Genomic DNA, 17,500 nt, shown 5'->3' with positions numbered 1-17,500 from the left:
TCAATAAAATATATATATATATATTAAAAAAACCAATGAGAACGACATCTATGCATGCAGTGCATGGAATGGGTAGGAATGAGAAAAACAAAGTGCAAAATGGGGTGTATAGAAAACCGTTTTTTGTGTATTTGGGAACGATGGCGCCAGGACCAACAATTACCAGCTGCCCAAGTGCCAAAAAATGATGCTTCCGAAATCTCTTGATGTTGATTCCGCACGAAGAGCAATAAGGCTGCTCTACGTGAACCACTCACCACAGAAGCCGTTTTTCCTCTCTCTCATTGATGTTTCTCTCTCCCTCTCAAAAAAAAAAAAAAAAAGGGAGGACCACTGGAGGGAGCAGAGCCAGCATGGAGGCGGGCCCATCGCAGCTGAACTCTGCCCCTCCTCACGCCGCCTCCCACAGCCAGGCAGGGAGGGGGCGGGGCCAGCCTCAGGGGCGTGTCCAAGCCGTGGCGTCAGACACGCCCCCACCGCTTCCCGGACTGGGGCACCGCCTCATAAAGCGCGGCCCTGGGCGCTGGGCGGACCGGGGCGAGGGCGCACGGCCGAGCACCGCCCCGACGCGCTCCTGCCCGCCCTCCTCCGGCCTCCACACTCGCACGGCTCATTAGCGGGGCCTTCCCTCCGCGAGCTGGGGGCGGGGCTCAGCTGGGGGCGTGTCCGAGGCCGAGCACCGCCCCCTGACGCACGCTCCCGCCGCCGCCGCGCCGGGGCCACCGACCACCTCACAAAGCGGCGACCGTTCGCGCGAGGCCGAGTGGGGCGGGGCGGGGCCGACCCCTTCCCGCTGCGAGTGTGGTCCCCCGCGTGCTCCCTCCCCGCGCCCAGGGCGGCCGGCAGGGGGCGCTGCGCCACGGGGCCGGGCCGTCGGCGGTGGCAGCGAGGCGGCGCGTGGCCCGCAGGCGGCGCTGCCCGGCTCGGCCTCGGCCTCGGCCTGCGCGGCGGCGGCGGCGGCGGCGGCGGCGGCAGTAGCGGCGGCGGCCTGGGCCCGGGCGCGGCGGCGGCAGTGGGGCCTGGAGCCGGATCTAAGATGGCAGCGGCGGCGGCGACGGCGGGGCCGGGCGCGGGCATTATGGTGACGGCGGGCGCCGGCGTCGTGGGGCCCTGCGCGACTGTGTCGGTGTTCTCCGGCACCCGCCTCCTCACCATTGGCGACGCGAACGGCGAGATCCAGCGGCACGCGGAGCATCAGGCGCTGCGCCTCGAAGTGCGCGCCGGCCCGGAGTCGGCGGGCATCGCCCTCTTCAGCCGTGAGTGCGGGGTCCCGGGTCGGGGCAGACGGCCGGGCGGCGCGTGGCCACGGCGCACGAGGCGGGTCGGGCGGGGGCCCGGGGCGGGAGGGACGCGGCGGCGGGGGTGGGTGAGGGGCTTGGCGGCCCGAGGGCTAGGGCCCCGAGCGCTGGGGGCCTGGTGTGGGGTGTGTGGGGCCCGGCGGAGGGAGCGCGCGGCGTGGGGCCCGGCGGAGGGGTGTGGAGGAGCTGGATCAGGGAGCAGAGGCAGGAGAGAGGGCGGTCAGAGGTGAGGTGCCCGGTGTGCGGAGGGAAGCGGGAAATGGGGGAGCGAGGGCCCTGAGGTTGGGAGGGGGTGGATGGGCAGGAAGTGGGGGGCCGAGAGTGGAAGGTGGGTTCGGATGACGCCAGGGGCGTGGGGGCTGGGTGGGAGCGAAGGGGGCCCGAGGTGGGGAGGCTCGCGGCCGGGTGTGGCCGCCCGGGTCGGGGGCGAGGCGTGTGGGCAGCTTCTGGTCGTCGCAGGGGCCCCCTGGGCTGCTGAGCACGGTGGGAAAGTGGTGCCCGGTCTGGGGCGGCTTCGGGGGCCGGGCCCACCCATCGGGAGGGCGTGGTGTCGGGACCCCCGAGTGGGAAACTCGGCGACCAGGGCAGGAGGAGGGGGTGGTGCGAGCACCTGGGTGCGCTGGGCGATGCCGGGAATGGAGAGGCCCGTCGTGCCGCCGCTGAAGGGGTAACAGTTTCCTCCTGTGCCGTGGTCCTCGGGTCTCCTTTCGGGGGTGTGAGAAGCTGGGTGCTTTTTCAGAAGCTAGTTTCAAAACTGACATTTTAGGGGGGGCGGGGATCACAAATGTGTTTGCCAAGGACCCCTAGTCTTTGTAGTTCAGCCTCTTTCTTTTGTTACTCTTTCTTATCTGCTCTCCCCCATTCTTGATGCCTCCTTCAGATTTTGCTATTATGTTTCGTTCAGCTTTGTCTGTCAGGGTTTCTTACAAATGCTCTGCGGGAGCCACTCAGGAGTCTCTGACTGGCTGTAGCGCGTGGGGATTTTTGGCCACTTGGGGTATAGGGTGTGAAGATAGTTGGTTCACACAGGTTTCTCCCGGTGCCTCCACTTAGAAAACCCAAACTCCGGGAGCTGTGCCTGTTTCCCAAGTGTCCACCCCACCTTGCTGGGGCAGAGCTAGATCCTGGACCAGATGAGAAGGGAGAAAGGTGTCCCAGGTGGACATCAGAGCTCAGGACAGACACTTAAGGTCCATCTTAAGCTGAGTAGGATCCCCCAGGTCATAAATACGGGCAATCATTCTGCAAGTATTAATGGGGAACAGAGTAAAGGAGGGTAGAGTTTTTCGAACTAGGGTCCCAAGGCTGACCCCCAGGGGAGTTTCAGGAGAGTTGATTTTTCTTTGTAAATAAACTTCTTTTGATTTTAAAACAATTTGGGGTTGATAGGATTATTAGGAAGATAGTACAGAAAGTTCCCATATGCTCCATACCCAGTTTCCCCTCTTAGCATCTTTGTTCAGCAGAGTTTTTACTTTTGTGTTTTTTGCTGGTAATCTTGCATTGTATGAGCTGTGCAGATAGCACTTCTCTTTTTGAGGTAATTCATGACTGGAGTATTATTTGTAAAGAGGAGAAAGTTCATGTTTTTCTAACAGATCCTTAGTCTGGGATGATATAGTCTCACGAGTCTGAAAGATTCCCCCGCCTCCCACCCCCCTTTATGTTCACCTAACGTAGTGTGGGGTTGAGAGCAGGGGTTCTGGAATCAGCTGAACCTGCTTGCGTTAGTCTCCCAGGGCTGCTGTAGCAAATGCGGTGGCTTAAAACAGCAGGAATGTATTCTCATATAGTTCCTGGCCCAAAGTCTGAAATCAAAGTGTTGGCAGAACCACATTCCCTCCGGATGCTCCTTTCTTGCCTCTTCTAGCTTCCATGGCTCCAGGTATTGCTTGGCGGACAGCAACACAACTCTGATGTGTGCCTCCGTCTTCACACCCCTTCTTCCCTGTCTCTTCCCTTCACTTATCTTTGGATTTAGGGCCCATCCTAAATCCAGGATGATCTTATCTCAAGATCCTTATCACGTCTGCACAGATCCTTTTTACCAACGGTGAAGTCATCTTCATAGGTTCTGGGGGTTAGGGCTTGGACATGGTTTTTCTTTTTTTGTCCACTATGTGGGCTAGACTAATGCCCTACCGTACTTGTATGCCTGTGCCTCAGTTTCCTCATTGGTAGAATGGGGGTGATGGTAGGACTGTGTGGCACAGCATGTTTCCTTATAAATGGACACTTCTTAGAGGTGCTACCTATAACTCCTCCAATAACTGGCTGGCGATGGCCTCCAAGTAGGTTGGGTTCCTTCGTCTGAGTGAGGCAGCATTGGTTCCTGAGCAGGCCTGGAGAGTGGGTGCACAGGAAAGGACTGCTGTGAAGGGTACTGGGGAGTGCAAAGTCCCAGGGCTGGGGTGTGGGCTGCACACTGCTCCTGGATCTGAGAGCAGGCCTGCTGGGTATGGAGTGCTGACTGACAGTCCCCTGGAAAAAGTCAGAGATGGTCTAGCCACTGAGGAAATGTGCAGGCATGCGGAGTTGGGACTTGGGGGTTAACCAGGCTGCTGGAAGCTTTAGGCCTTCTCTTGGGATGAATTTCCTCTCTGGCCTCAGCATTTTCCCACCTGGATCCTTCTGGGATCTAAATGCTTCTTTGGGCAAGTGAGAGAGCATCAGGAGCCCAGTTTTGCTCCCTTGTCCCTCATGAGGTGGAGTCTTTCGAGCTGCTTCTGTTTCTAGATCACCCCTAGGATTTGAATTTGTGTTTGGGTTGGGACAGGGTTGGCCTGGATACCTGCACGAATTTCCCAGTTCCTCCATGTGGGACTTGGGCCAGAGGCATCTTTGGATGCAGTCAAGGATTCTGAATGTGGAGTCTGACTGGTATGGTCTTACACTAGCCATTTCACCTCCCTGAACCTATTTCCTTACCTATAGCATACTATCTGCACACAGCCTCGGTTTCCTCATCCACAATGCTGCTACTTGGAACCCCAGGAATGTGTGTGAAGTGGACCATGGGGTTGTGGAGCAGGGTGTCTGGCATTAAATAGTCACTATTTCTATAGATATTAGTGACTGTGATGTTATTGGTATAGAGTAGTAAAGGAGGACTGGCTTTTCTGGGAGGGATCCCCTTATACTGCAGCCTGCCCAGCTAGCTTGCATTTCCTGCAGATGGAAGAGGGACCTCTGGGCTGCAACCTCTGCCTGAGGTGGCACGTCTGGGAGCTGGGTAAGGGTAGCAGGACATACAGCCCTATTGCTTTCTTTTTAAATTTGATTTTAGAGCCCTAACCGGTTTTGCTCAGTGGATAGAGCGTTGGCCTGCGGACTGAAGGGTCCCAGGTTCGATTCCAGTCAAGGGCATGCACCTTGGCTGTGGGCACATCCCCAGTGGGGGGTGTGCAGGAGGCTGCTGGTCGATGTTTCTCGCTTATCGATGTTTCTAACTCTCTATGGCTCTCCCTTCCTCTCTGTAAAACATCAATAAAATATATTTAAAAAATTTGATTTTAGAGAGAGAGAGGAGGGGAGAAAGAGAGAGAAACATCGACTTGTTCTACCTACCCATGCATTCATTGGTTGACTCTTATATTTTCCCTGACTGGGGATTGAACCCACAATCTTGGTGTATTGGGACAGCACTAACCAACTGAGCTACCCAGCTAGGGCCAGCCCTGTTTTCCTTTTTTTTTAAATCCTCACCCGAGGATATGTTTTTTTCATTGATTCTAGAGAGAGAGGAAGGGAGAGAAAGAGAGACAGAGAGAGAAAAACATCGATGTGAGAGAGAAACATGGATTAGTTGTGTCACCCACACACCCCGATTGGGATCAGACCTGCAACCTAGGTATGTGCCCTTATGGAATTGAGCCTGTGACCCTTCAAGTGCATGGGATGACACTCTAACCATGGAGCAACATCGGCTAGTACCCTCTGTGTGGGAACGATGACAGCTGCAAAAGGCCTTGTCCCAGTCACCCTTCCTTCTTGCCAACTGAAGTAGCTTTTCCCTACCCCTTCTTGCCTCTTGAAGTCGCCCTGTGTCCATAGCATTGACTAAATGGCAGCTACCAAAAACCAGGCCATTTTCCCTGGGCAGAGGTACAGCTTTCCTGGGCTTGAGGAAGCTTTGGCACAGCATCTGGAGTACTTGGAGCAAGATGCCCCCCCCCCCCCCCCCCCCCCCAGGATGCAGCTCCTTGAGGAAGCCCATTGTGGGGTGGCCAGGGCAGAGAGCAAAACAGACTCTTAGTTCCTCAGTCCCATGACAGACTTACTGGAGATGACTGTGTCACTTGTTTTCTTGGTCAGCACAAGTTACTTTGGTTGTCTCTCTGGATTGTCCCTAACCCTTTGGCTAGGAAGAAATATATAGCAAGACTGGCTCATGCAGGGCTAAATATCAGTTTGTGGGGGCATGCCAGGATACGGAAACCCCAGAGAAAAACCCTCTGTGCAAACAGGGGAAGAATGGCCTGCTGCCACAGAATCTGAAACCCTTGTGATTTCCTTCAGTCATACTCATGGTAAACGCACCCCCCCCCCCCCATCTGTGGGAGGGGGTGAGGGCACAGAAGAGTTTATCATATGTGCCTAGCCTTTAGAATAGTCAGTGACATGTTGGGGTGAAAATCAAGAAAGTAATACTGGAAGGGCATTCATATTTCTCTGGTACCTGATGTTCCTATTGGCTGCTGTTCTTCATTGAGCATTTACTGTGTACCAACACTGCATAAACTTGTGTTCACATACTCAATTGCTTGACCTTGGGAGTAGCTGGGGAAAGGATAATGGTATAAATTAGGGCCTGGGAGCAAACTGTTGCCTATGGGCCAGGTTGGGTCTGCAGCCTTTTTTAAAATTTATTTTTATTTTTATTTTTTTTATTGATTTTAGAGTGAAAGGGAGAGGGAGAGAAAGAGATAAAAACATCAATGATGTGCCCTGATCGGTTTGGCTCAGCAGATAGAGCGTCAGACCGTTTACTGAAAGGTCCCTGGTTCGATTCCGGTGGAGGGCATGTACCTTGCAGGCTTGATCCCCAGTAGGGGGTGTGTAGGAGGCAGCTGATCGATGTTTCTCTCTCATCGATGTTTCTAAGTCTCTATCTCTCTCCCTTCCTCTCTGTAAAAAATCAATAAAATATATTAAAAAAAAAAGAGAGAATCATTGATCGGCTGCCTCCTGCATGCCCCCCACTGGGGATCGAGCAGGCAACCCAGGCATGTGCCCTTGACCGGAATCGAACCCAGGACCCTTCAGTCCAGGCCGACACTCTACCCACTGAGCCAAACCAACTAGGGCTAGTCTATTTTTATATAGTCAAAGCTAAGGGAGGTTTATATATTTTTGAAGGTTTGGATTTTTTAAAGACAATCCAAAGAATATTCAACCAAGACCATTGTGTCATGCAAAACCTAAAATACTTATTTGCTGGCCTTTGACAGTAAAAGCTTGTCGACCCCTGGGATAAATTAATGAAGCAGGCAGAAGGAGGGGGCACTGTGGGAACTTGGCCTCAGCCAGGGATGCCAGATCTGCCAGTTTTAAAAGAAATGGAAAAGCCTTTCATCATGTTTGTTTTGATTATGAAGTGTCCTGATTGCCCGGGCCAGATAGAGTACACTTTCTGGACTGTGTGGGCCAGTTGGCCCGACAGGTGTGACTCTTGCTGTGTGTTACCATTGGTCCTTAAGACAGTCCTGTGAGGTCAAGGACACCATTCCCGTTGTATTGGTCGAAAACAGGTGGAAAGGCTTGATTGACCAGGTGGCATGGCTGGCAGGCAGCAGAGCTGGGTTTAGAGTTCAGGGCTATTGGGGCTGCTGTCTTAATGCAGAGTGGTTCAGTGAAAAATGGTGATCAGGATTCAGTTTGTTTGTTCATAACACATACCCAAAGTATTAGTGGCTTAAACGAGATGACATTGTATTTCTCATGCTTTTTATGCTAAAGTCTGGAGATTGGCAGACCAGGGATGGTGTGAAGCCTCTACTTGAGGAACTCTTCAGACCCAGGTCCTTCCTGGAGTGAGGTCTTGTCATTGTTATCAACTTAGTGGCTGAAGTTCAGCCATTACAACATGGTTTCCAGGCAGCAGGACAAAGAAGACGTAAAGGATGCCAAGGGTCCATCCAGGTGTCTGTTATTGGAGGTTCCCAAAAGCTGGTTGAGGGGGTTTTTGCTTTCATCTCATTGGCTAGAATATAGTCACATGGCCACCACTAGCACAAGGAAGGCTGGGAAATGTAGTCTTTGGTACAAATGGTCATGCGCTTAGCTAATTTCAGGGTTTCTTTTTCTGTAGGGGAAAGGGAGAACAGACACTGAGAGACAGACGCCTTGGCCACAGTGCGTAGGATGTGGATATAGCCAAATTGCTGGGAAGGACATGGAGAGGTGCTCAAGTGGATGGGGGGTGGGGGCAGCAGCCTGTCATGGAGCAAAGGGGTCTCTGAGGAAGTGGGGAGCTAAAGGAGAGGTAACAAAGTTGGGTCCAAGTCATGTTTTACAAGTGACGTCCTTTTCCTATATGTGGTCAGGACTGCATTTTCCCAGAGGACTAACATGATACAAATGGTATTTCTGAAGATTACTCTGCTAATAGGTTATGGTGTAGCTGGAGCAGGGAGAGAGAAGCCTGTGGAAGCTTCCAGACCAGAGAACAGAACAGGAATGTAACTGAATAGTTTCACCTTAGCCCATCCCAGAAGCATTCAAGGGTTCAAGAGTTGTGATAATGAACAAAAGGTGAATTCGAATTCTGCTCAGGGCATTGGGGACAAGATAGCAAAGCTCATGACCCTTGGTCAGGGGTGTGAGTGACCTGCCAGAAGGCTTTGCTTGGCCACAGGGTTAAAATAAAAGTAGACATCCAATATTTTAAAAACTGGTTGATTTCACATCAAAATCTGACTTAGTACTTCTGAAAAATCAGAAAGCCTGGCAATCCCAGGCCTACATGCCCTGAGACCAGGTAGAGAATAGTGCCACCTTCCGAAGGGGCTATGCCACCCCAGTTAGCCAGAGACATCTTTCTGCCCGATGCCACCCTAACACAGGCCTTGCGCCAATAGTCATCTGTCCTTTCACTTGCAGTGGTTTGTTTCTTAAAATAGAGAAGCATTTGTCTGAACCCAGGTCTCCATCTGGTGTGGGATAACATCTCTTTCCCTTAGCCTGCAATCTCCTTTGGCCCCAGACCCTTCCTTTAGGTGGCTCAGGTGAATCCCTGTGCGGGTAAGGGCTGTTACACCCAGTCCTAACCTGGCCTGGCTTTTAGTCCCCCTGCCCACCCTGCAGCCTCTCTCCTTCCTCACCTCCATTTGCAACCTGTTTAGTCCACAGCCCTCCCTGGCAATTTGGAAATCCAGAACTTCTGGAAACCTAATCTGCCATTCATTTGACAGCAAAATTTAATCAGACCTGAACTCTGCCGCCTCGGTTCTTTATTATCTCTACATATCCAATTTAGTGTGACTAATCCTATGTTTCCCTGTAAAATATGTTTGGTTACAGGTGTTACCCATACTCTGCTGGGGACCACCTACATTATCTGTACCTGCTACCTTTATAAAACTGAAGAGTTTGTACAGGTGTACCTCATTTTATTGCACGTTGCATTATTGTGCTTTACAGGTCTTGCGGGTTTGTTTGTTTTTTTAACAAATTGAAGGCAAGACCCGCCACCAGAAAAAAGATTATGACTTGCTTTATTGTGCTACTCACTTTATTACGGTGGTCTGGAACCACCAATCCTGCAATATCTCTGAAGTCTGCCTACGTGGGCCTACATGTTTCAGACAAGGGGCTGAGGGCCCAGCATCATACCCTCTTTAGGGTTGTTGGGGTCTGTATGTGAGATCACAGGAGAAAAGAGGGCTGCACTGTGTGTGTTACCTGGCAAGCGAGCAAACATTCATTACATTTAGGGGTCTGGACGTGATAGTCACGCAGGGCCTTTTAACAGGAGGGGTGTGGCATGAACTCATGTTGATTCTCAGGTGCCAGACTTTGGACCAGGTCAGATTTAGCAGAATGGGGGAGGATCAGGTACCCTTGTTGGTGCTAGTGTGTTTTCTTTCCCCAGGAGTCCGCTCCATGTCTGGGATCTGCCTGCTACCCAGGGAGGTGGTGAGTTTAAGTTTGTCAGGACATCTGTCAAGATGCCCATCCCAGAGAGGGTGGGATGGAGGGTCATACCTGACTGCTCCAGGTGGAGAGTGGAGGCCACTCAGAGCTGGGGCTCTTAGCCTGAAGTCTGTGGACAGCTCGTGGGGTCCCACAATTCCCTGAAATTGTATGCAATTTTGCATAAGGACACAAGGACAAGAGTCAGTGGCTGTGACTCAGATAAGCCTCTTTGATTGTAGAAAAGGTGTGACAGTGGCACCTCTCCAGAGGGAACACATGTAAAATGCTTCACTTCATATGCATCTGGTAAACCATGGCCTTGGTGTTACTATTGGTTTTATGTGCATTTGGTCAGGAGGAGAGTCTCCCTTCTTATGATCTCCCTCAGAGGGATCTGTGATCAGAGAAAGGCTGACAGGAACTGGAGGACAGAACCAGAGCGGGGTGGGGGGCGGGGGGGGGGGGTGAAGTGGATGCTCCTGGCTTGTAAGGGATGGTGGTAGTCAGTGGGAGAGGCGGGGGCAGGGGGCCCTGTGTCTGCTAGGTCTCCGGGAGTGGGGAGCAGCTTTGGACAGTCAGGATGGAGAGGTTAGCAATATTGGCTGCTGCCCAGGGTTAGAGCTAGAGCCTTGTGGAGGTCACCGGATTTCTGACCTGGAGGGCAGCTCCCTTGGAGGGCTGCAGTGGGGAGGGGACCCAGCTAGTTGGCCGGTTTGGTGGGGCGGGGCTGAATGCCAAGTGGGAGAGCTGAACCTCACCCAGGATGGCAGGGCCCAGCCACAGTTCTTTGAAAATAGGGAGACTCCTTCAACCAGAAATGGGTATGGAGAGTAGACTTGCTGTCTTTTTATTGCAGTAGTTACCATTCATCTAACTTTAAACAGCAAAATTTTACTGAGCATTTGCTGTGTGCCATTTACAGTTTTAGGAGCTGGGGATACAGTGACAACTACAATAAGCACATGGCCCCACAACTTTGGCTCTGGGGGTGTTGTGTGACAGGCACTAAGTCAGCAATCACCTCCAGTGTGCTAGTGCTCCTAATGCTCTGTGCCTGGGAGAAAATAATGAGCTGATGCTCAACAACGTTGGAGGAGGCGGTGGGGGTTTGGTCAAGGAGGGGGTAGGGGGCTGGGGGGACTTGTTCAGGATGGAACATTGAAGCCGTCAGTAGAAGAGCAGGTGGGGGCTGGGCCAAGTTCTGACCCACACTTCACCATCTGAATGCCCTCTCTGTACCTCAGTTTCCTCTGCTGTAAAATGGATCTTGACAGCATCCACCTTGAAGGGTTGTTGTGAGTTATGAGCTAACAGAAGTAAAAATAGTGCCTGCTTCCTTTCACCTGTAAATGTCTTCTGATGTCTCTTGGCTGTTTTTATCTCAAAGCATTAATCTATGTTTCTTGAAGAAATTCATGAAAATGCATCAGTAAATTCTCAGCAGCTTAAAGATTGCCAAAAAAAAAAAAAAAAAAAAATTTGTGCCTGTTCCCCTGTGGTGGGAAGACCTCTAAGAGTGAGGTTGTGGCCGAGACCGGTTTGGCTCAGTGGATAGAGCGTCGGCCTGCGGACTGAAGGGTCCCAGGTTGGATTCTGGTCAAGGGCATGTACCTTGGTTGCGGGATCTGTGCAGGAGGCAGCTGATCGATGTTTCTCTCTCATCGATGTTTCTAACTCTCTATCCCTCTCCCTTCCTCTCTGTAAAAAATCAATAAAATATATTAAAAAAAAAAAAAAGAGCAGCCAGCAGCCGGTGTGGTTGGAGCAGGGGGAGCATGGGATGCACGGGGGAGGGGCGGGCCCCAGCAAAGGGGCGTAGCATTTATTTCAAAAGGGTTGGGGAGGGAAGTGACCCCTGTGGCTATGTCTGGGTTAGCCCAGTCCTGTTCCCTGCCTTTTCCAAGTAGGATGATCACGAGTGAGCCTCAGCCTGCCGAATCTCAGCTTTCTTGTTGATAGGGAGGCCTCACTGAGGGGTTGAGCTGGTGGCAGGTGACCTTGGCGAGGGTGGACGTCTGTGCCTGGACTGTAGGCACAGCCCTGCTGCACAAGTCAGACACGATCCCCACTCCCAGCACACCTAGTCTTGGGGAGCAGAGAGAAGGCAGAGGAGGAACCCCATCTCCCACTGTATAGGAAGTGGTCAAGGGCCCAGTGTAAAGAGAATGGTAGCTAAGGAGCTATGTGTGGGGGTAAGAGGCCACAGGCCAGAGAGAATTGAGGTGGGAAGGAGAGAACCCAGGGTCAGGGGGGCAGTAGCTCTGCTGGGGTATCAGCCTGCTCTGAGGGCAGCTAGGGTGTGCAGTGTCTTGCCCTTGCTTTGCATTTCCTGGGTGGAATATTCTCCCTTCCCCTCCTGGACTGCAGCAGCCCTCTCTGGGTCAGAAGATGCTGGAGGTTGTGATTAGCATAGGTTAGGAAGCCTAACCTTGATATGATCTTGTGACCCTGGCCAAGTGACCCTTGTCGTCACTACAGTTTCCTTTCTGGACAAAGGTAGTTTCAAAGGTTGGTGTCAACCCAGCACATAGCAGATGAATAACACGGTATAATCCTATATAATAAAAGTGTAATATGCAAATAGACTGAACGGCTGAACAACCAGTGGGCAGGGGGCGGGCCGGTGAGCAGGCAACACCAGGTCAGCCAAGGCGGGTGCCAGAGGGTAGAAAGAGGGGACGGTGGCGGGGTGATGGAGGGCAGGGCCGGCCGCTTGCTGGCTGGTGCTGTCCCCTGATTTTCCGGTCCCCTGATCTGCCTGCTGGTCACCTCCCACAGAGGGAGGCCAGATTGTAGCCATCAGTTGGACATCCCCAAGTGCTCCCAGACTGCGAGAGGGTGCAGGCTGGACTAAGAGACCCCTCATCCCCCCAGTGCATGAATTTTCGTGCACTGGGCCCCTAGTATATATTATATATTGTTATATATTATATAGTATATTTATATATATATTATATATAACTAGGGGCCCCATGCACAAATTTGTGCACCTTGAAAGGAATTGTGGGCCGCGGGGCTGCGGTGGGGGGTGGGTCTCGGCCCATTCTCTGTGCCCCGGCTCAGCTGCTCCGGCCGCCGCCACTCCCATGCGCTGACTGCACTGGCTCCACTTGCACCCACTATCAGTGCAGAGCGATTGGGGCTGGGGCTGGCTCAGGAGTGGTGGCTGCTGCCCCAATTGCCCCTCAGGAGCAGGGGGAGGTGGAGAAGCCCTTAAGGGCGATTGAGCCAGCAGCTGCCGCTTGCACCTGCTGATGGCGCCAAGCAATAGGGGCTGGTGCCAGCAGCAGGTGCAAGCAGCAGCTCTGGCACAAGCAGTGGGTGTGAGCGCTGGGTGGGACCATGGCACGCGGAAGCAAAGAATTTTCAGTAACCAGTAGAGGCTCGCCCCGATGACTGGCACCCCACCTTGGTCTGGCGCCCCCACTCACCTGCTCCACCATTCCACTGTGGCCGACGCCCACCATGTTCTGCGCGCACCCCCTGGTGGTCAGTGCACATCATAGTGACCGGTTGTTCAGTTGTTCCGCCCTTCAGTCTATTTCAGTGATGGCGAACCTATGAACTCATTTTTTTGGTTGATTTTTCTTTGTTAAATGGCATTTAAATATATAAAATAAATGTCAAAAATATAAGTCTTTGTTTTACTATGGTTGCAAATATCAAAAAATTTCTATATGTGACACGGCACCAGAGTTAAGTTAGGGTTTTTCAAAATGCTGACATGCCGAGCTCAAAAGGTTTGCCATCACTGGTCTTTTTGCATATTAGGGTTTTATATATATAGATACAGTGGGGCCTTGACTTACAAGTTTAATTCGTTCCGTGACGGAGCTCGTAACTCAAATTACTCCTTGTCAAAAAGTGAACGAGTGAGACACGTGATGCTGGGCTGATGTTGTGGCATTCACTGTGACGTTCGCTGCACCAACTAGTGGTGGGGTGTCTGAAGCTGGCTCGTAACCCGAATTTTAGCTCGCAACTCAAAGCAAAAAATCAGTCAAGAGAGACAGCTCGTATCTCGAAAAACTCGTTAGTCGGGACACTCGTAAGTCAAGGCCCCACTGTATACTTCAGCCTGCTCTGTGCCCTGGAAGAGATGATGTGTCAGTGGTGTGGGGGTGATCATGAAACCCCTGACAGTTGGAGCTGGGTGGGACACAGAGGTGCCCTTGGAGATCCTGTCTGAGCCCCCTGTTAGGGATGACTCAGGAGGGAGCTCCTCCCTTTGTGTGATCACCCTCCCATTGTCTCACTTTGAAGACTTGTTTGGTAAGCTTCAGGATTCAAGCCTCAGGAATAGTGCATGGACCTCTTCACATCTGCCCAGGAAAACCATGGCACCTGCTCTGACTCTTGTTTTGCTGCCCAGATCTGACTTTCTGGTTAGGAGTCTGGAGTCCCTGACTTCCCCCACCCCCACTCCCTTTGTTCCCTGAAAAAAAGTTATATGAAGGAAATTGAGACCAGACTCCACCCAGGCCTTGCAGGAGTTGGATATGGAGACTCCATGGCCCTTGTTTGTCTCATCTTGTGCGTTATTCTTTTGATTCCTTATTTAATTGTTTAATCAACACACAGATGCCCAGGCATTAGGTGTTCAGGGCATTCAACAACTATGTACATTCACATAACTGCCCCTCAAAACCAGACCTAGAATTTATCCCTTAGCCTCTGGGTAGTTTCGTTTGGTCAGGTGGGTCTGTCCCCGGCTGCCAGGCAGAGCACTCTCGAAAACTGGTCCAGACTGGTTGAAGGGAAGGGGGCTCTGTCTCCTCCCCACCCCCGCTCCTTATACAGAGAGGGGAGAACCTCCTTTTATTCCCTGTTTTTGTCTGTCTGTCGAGCAATTCATCACTCACAACTTTGGCAAGAGTGGATCTGGGCTGTTTTTCTTTTAGATTGTTGGTGGATTTGCTCCCCACTAATTGTGTTCCTGTGGCCAGGGTTTGTTTTTTGCTGGAATTGTTGCACATGTCAGAGGGGAATGGTTTTATGGATAGAAACCTGCCTGACAACCAGGACAGATGGGATTCTGAGCAAGGAAAGGACCCTTGCAGTTCAGCTTCTTCATGAAAAAGGGAGACACTTGTGACCCCTGCAGGGGCCTGGGAATGAATAACCGAAGAACTTGCCACGTTCTTCCTTGGGCTGGAGCTCAGGCAAAGGCAGCCTGGAGCTTCCAGACTTCTTCTGTGTGCCCAGGGGGCCCCCCTCTGCAGAGCCTGGCTCTGACTGCCTTCATCTCTGACCCCCTGGGCCCTGCTTATGGACACTTCCAAGCCCTATCATGACTAATGTTTACTGAGTCCGAGCATGTGCCAGCAGCCCTATGCCAGGCACTTTATGTTCATTGACTTGTCTAACCATGGAACAACCCCAGAGGATGCTATCTGCTGTGTGCTGTTGGCACAAGGGTGCTTGGCAGAAGCGTGAGTTGGGTGAGACCAGCTCATTCTCTTGGGGAGCCACAGTAGCCACAGATCCTATCCCTGTTTTGTAAACAGGAAGCTGAGGCACTGTCTGATGGATGGTAGAGTTCGGATGCCAACCCAAGTGCACTCGGTAACCTCTACCAGCCCTGCTGCTTCTTGGGCGCTGATGAGGAGTCCAGGCTGTACCAGGAGATTCAGCTAGCACCTGGCATGGAGGAGACACCCACCTGCTCCTTCTTGTCATTGTCTTTTGTTAGGGCAATGGCCCCTTGGACTCTTCTGGAGTTCAAAGCCAATTTTTCCTCATTCCTGCTTAGGTTTTTTTGTTTTGTTTGTTTGTTTTGTTAATCCCCACCCGAGGATATTTTTCCCATTGCTTTTCAGAGGGGAAGGGAGAGAAAAATTGATGTGAGAGAGGCGCATCAAATGGTTGACTACTGGTTGCCTCCTGTACACACCATGAACGGGGATGGGGAGTGAATCTGCAACCCAGGTATGTGCCCTGAGACTCTGTTGCGCAGACGGATGCTCTAACCACTGCGTGTACTGGCCAGGGCCATTCCTGGCTAGTTGCTGAGCCCTTTGTGGTGTCCCCTATAGCCTGCAACACATCTGGAGTTACATCTGGTGAAGCGGGCGGGTGGGTGATGGCCTTCCTAATGCAAACATCCTGTGCAGTGGGGCCAGTTGGACCTTTGGAGCCCCAGGGGCCTGACAGAGGCCTTTCCACCAGCACTGCAGCCCCGGGACATCCTGTTTCACCTCTGGGCCAATGGTCAAAACCTTTCTTTCTTTCAAAATGGGTCTTGGAGAGGGACTCCAGATGGTCAGCCCTTGGCTGCAGTTTCCTCCAACATGCATTCCCTGTGAGGCAGCCCCTGCTCCGTCCACCAGCCTCCCCAGAGCCACACTGGCCTGCATGTTGAGGCCCCTTAGCTGGCCAAGGGCGGCCCTCTTTCCTAGGAGCCACATTCATGATCCTTAGACCTGCTCCACTTCCTGCACTGTCCCAGACAGCGGCTGGAGCCAGAGTGAGGAGTGTACCAACCTCCCAGAGGGCCAGCCTCCCTGCACAACCCCAGGGATCGTGACACACCTCATGTCAACCTGGCTTTCCAGGCTTCCCTAAGGGTCTCCTCTGCCAAGGGCTTGTATGTCTCCGTCCTTACAGAGCACTGCCTGCTCAGTTCCTGCTGTGTGTTGCAGGTGGGGTCCCTCAGTGATCCCTCACAGCCATAGGAGGAAGGCTCCACTGCCTCCCTTTAGTGATGGTTCAGGGGATGGCGCCTGCCAGCCATGGTCAACTAGCCAGGCCTGGCTATGTCTGGGCCCAGAGCCCATGTCCTTCCCAGTAGTATCCTGAGCCCGGCCCTTCATAGCCTCCTGAGCCCAAATCTCCCAGGAATATGGTTTGGCTGTCTCTCACAATCTACTGGATCCCCAGGCTGAGCCGCTCCCAGCATGTCATCTCTCTCTCTGTCTCAGTTTCCCCACTTAAAGACGAGCTAAATGTGCCCTGGAAGGTGGTTGGGAGCACCTACTGATGCACTGTCTGGCACTTGGTGTGTGCCTGGTATTGCATAAATCACAGTTTCAAAGTCATGGTTGGGGGAAAGAGGCCAAGTGAAGGAGGCAAGAGGGGCTGGGGTTGCCTGTTTATTTCTTTGCTCACCTCCCTCCCCTTCTTTCATAATTATCTGCTAAGCCCCTGTGCTTTCAGGGCCCTGCCTAGGAACTGGCGCACATCTGCTGTCCCTTTTGTAGCTCACAAAGCCCGGCTGGGGCTGATTAGCATGGATGGGGAGATATTTGCATGTAATAGCTCCTGCCCAATCGGTGCCCTAGGATTCTTTTCAGAAAAGCCAGGCCCTTTCTTTGTCTGGTCCTCCTTTGCTTGGGGTTGCCCTTCTGCACATCTAGCAATTAGATGGGGCCTGTTCAGATCAGGCCTACAGAGCCCAACGCTTTCAACCCCTGAAGGTAGAACTGGCCTCCCCAGGAGAGGAACCTTCTGAGTGTCCGCGCTCAGGCTTCTGACCTCTCCAAGCCATCACTGATTTAAGAGGTTTGGTTGTCTCTAGTGCAGGGACCCTTCTCAAGCCCGTGGTCAGCCCATGGTTCCCGAGGGACAGGCCTGCCTGGCATTTCTCAGCATGTCACGCCCCACGAGCAGCTTCAGCAGTCTCCCAAATACAGCAGAGAAGCCTGTGGCCTGAGTAATACTGGGCTGCAGGGGCATTACCTAACCCATATGCCAACAGGAAACCTTGGGGGGAGTTAGTGCCCCCCAGATGGCTGCCTGTCTGACCAGAAGACTGTTCCATCCTCAGCCCTGTTCATGCACCACTCCACAGTCCTGTTATCCTGTCACTGGATGACTTTGGAAGTGATTAGCCTTCATGGGAAACCTGTATTCTCATAGCCCCTCTTGGAGTAGATTTAACTGTTTGACTTTTCCAGCTGCCTGTAAATTTTGCCAACGCTGGACTCAGCGTTGGGCCAGCAGAGGTGGCTGTGTTGAGTTATTGTGAAATATTTTGAAAGGAATGAAGAATAACACAGTAAACACTGTGTGCTTCCACCCTTACCTTAAGAAATAAAATGCAGATAGAACGAAGGACCTTCCCTTCT

The 17,500-nt window shown here is 52.5% G+C and overlaps 1 protein-coding gene and 1 non-coding gene across 4 annotated transcripts in view; one reads left to right on the top strand and one right to left on the bottom strand.

The window, feature by feature from the left end:
- Window positions 1-139: 139 nt before the first annotated feature.
- LOC132236344 (U11 spliceosomal RNA) lies at window positions 140-273 on the bottom strand. Its single transcript, XR_009453280.1, has one exon. It is a non-coding gene; the product is annotated as a U11 spliceosomal RNA (small nuclear RNA).
- Window positions 274-713: 440 nt separating this feature from the next.
- The window catches only part of CARM1 (coactivator associated arginine methyltransferase 1), a 49,900-nt gene continuing 33,113 nt past the window's right edge, over window positions 714-17,500 (top strand). For 2 of the 3 annotated variants that reach the window (XM_059696788.1, XM_059696787.1), the window contains exon 1: window positions 718-1,256. In XM_059696788.1, coding sequence (XP_059552771.1) covers window positions 1,037-1,256 — 220 coding nt within the window. In that variant the 5' untranslated portion in view covers window positions 718-1,036. Of the gene's footprint in view, window positions 1,257-17,500 lie in introns of all 3 variants that reach the window. The other variant, XM_059696789.1, reaches the window with a different exon arrangement.

The sequence above is a fragment of the Myotis daubentonii genome, chromosome 5 (genome assembly GCF_963259705.1).
Source record: "Myotis daubentonii chromosome 5, mMyoDau2.1, whole genome shotgun sequence".
In the NCBI taxonomy this organism is placed as follows: Eukaryota; Metazoa; Chordata; class Mammalia; order Chiroptera; family Vespertilionidae; genus Myotis; species Myotis daubentonii.
Note: the sequence above shows the minus strand (reverse complement) of the source record. Positions and strands in the feature narration are given on the sequence as shown.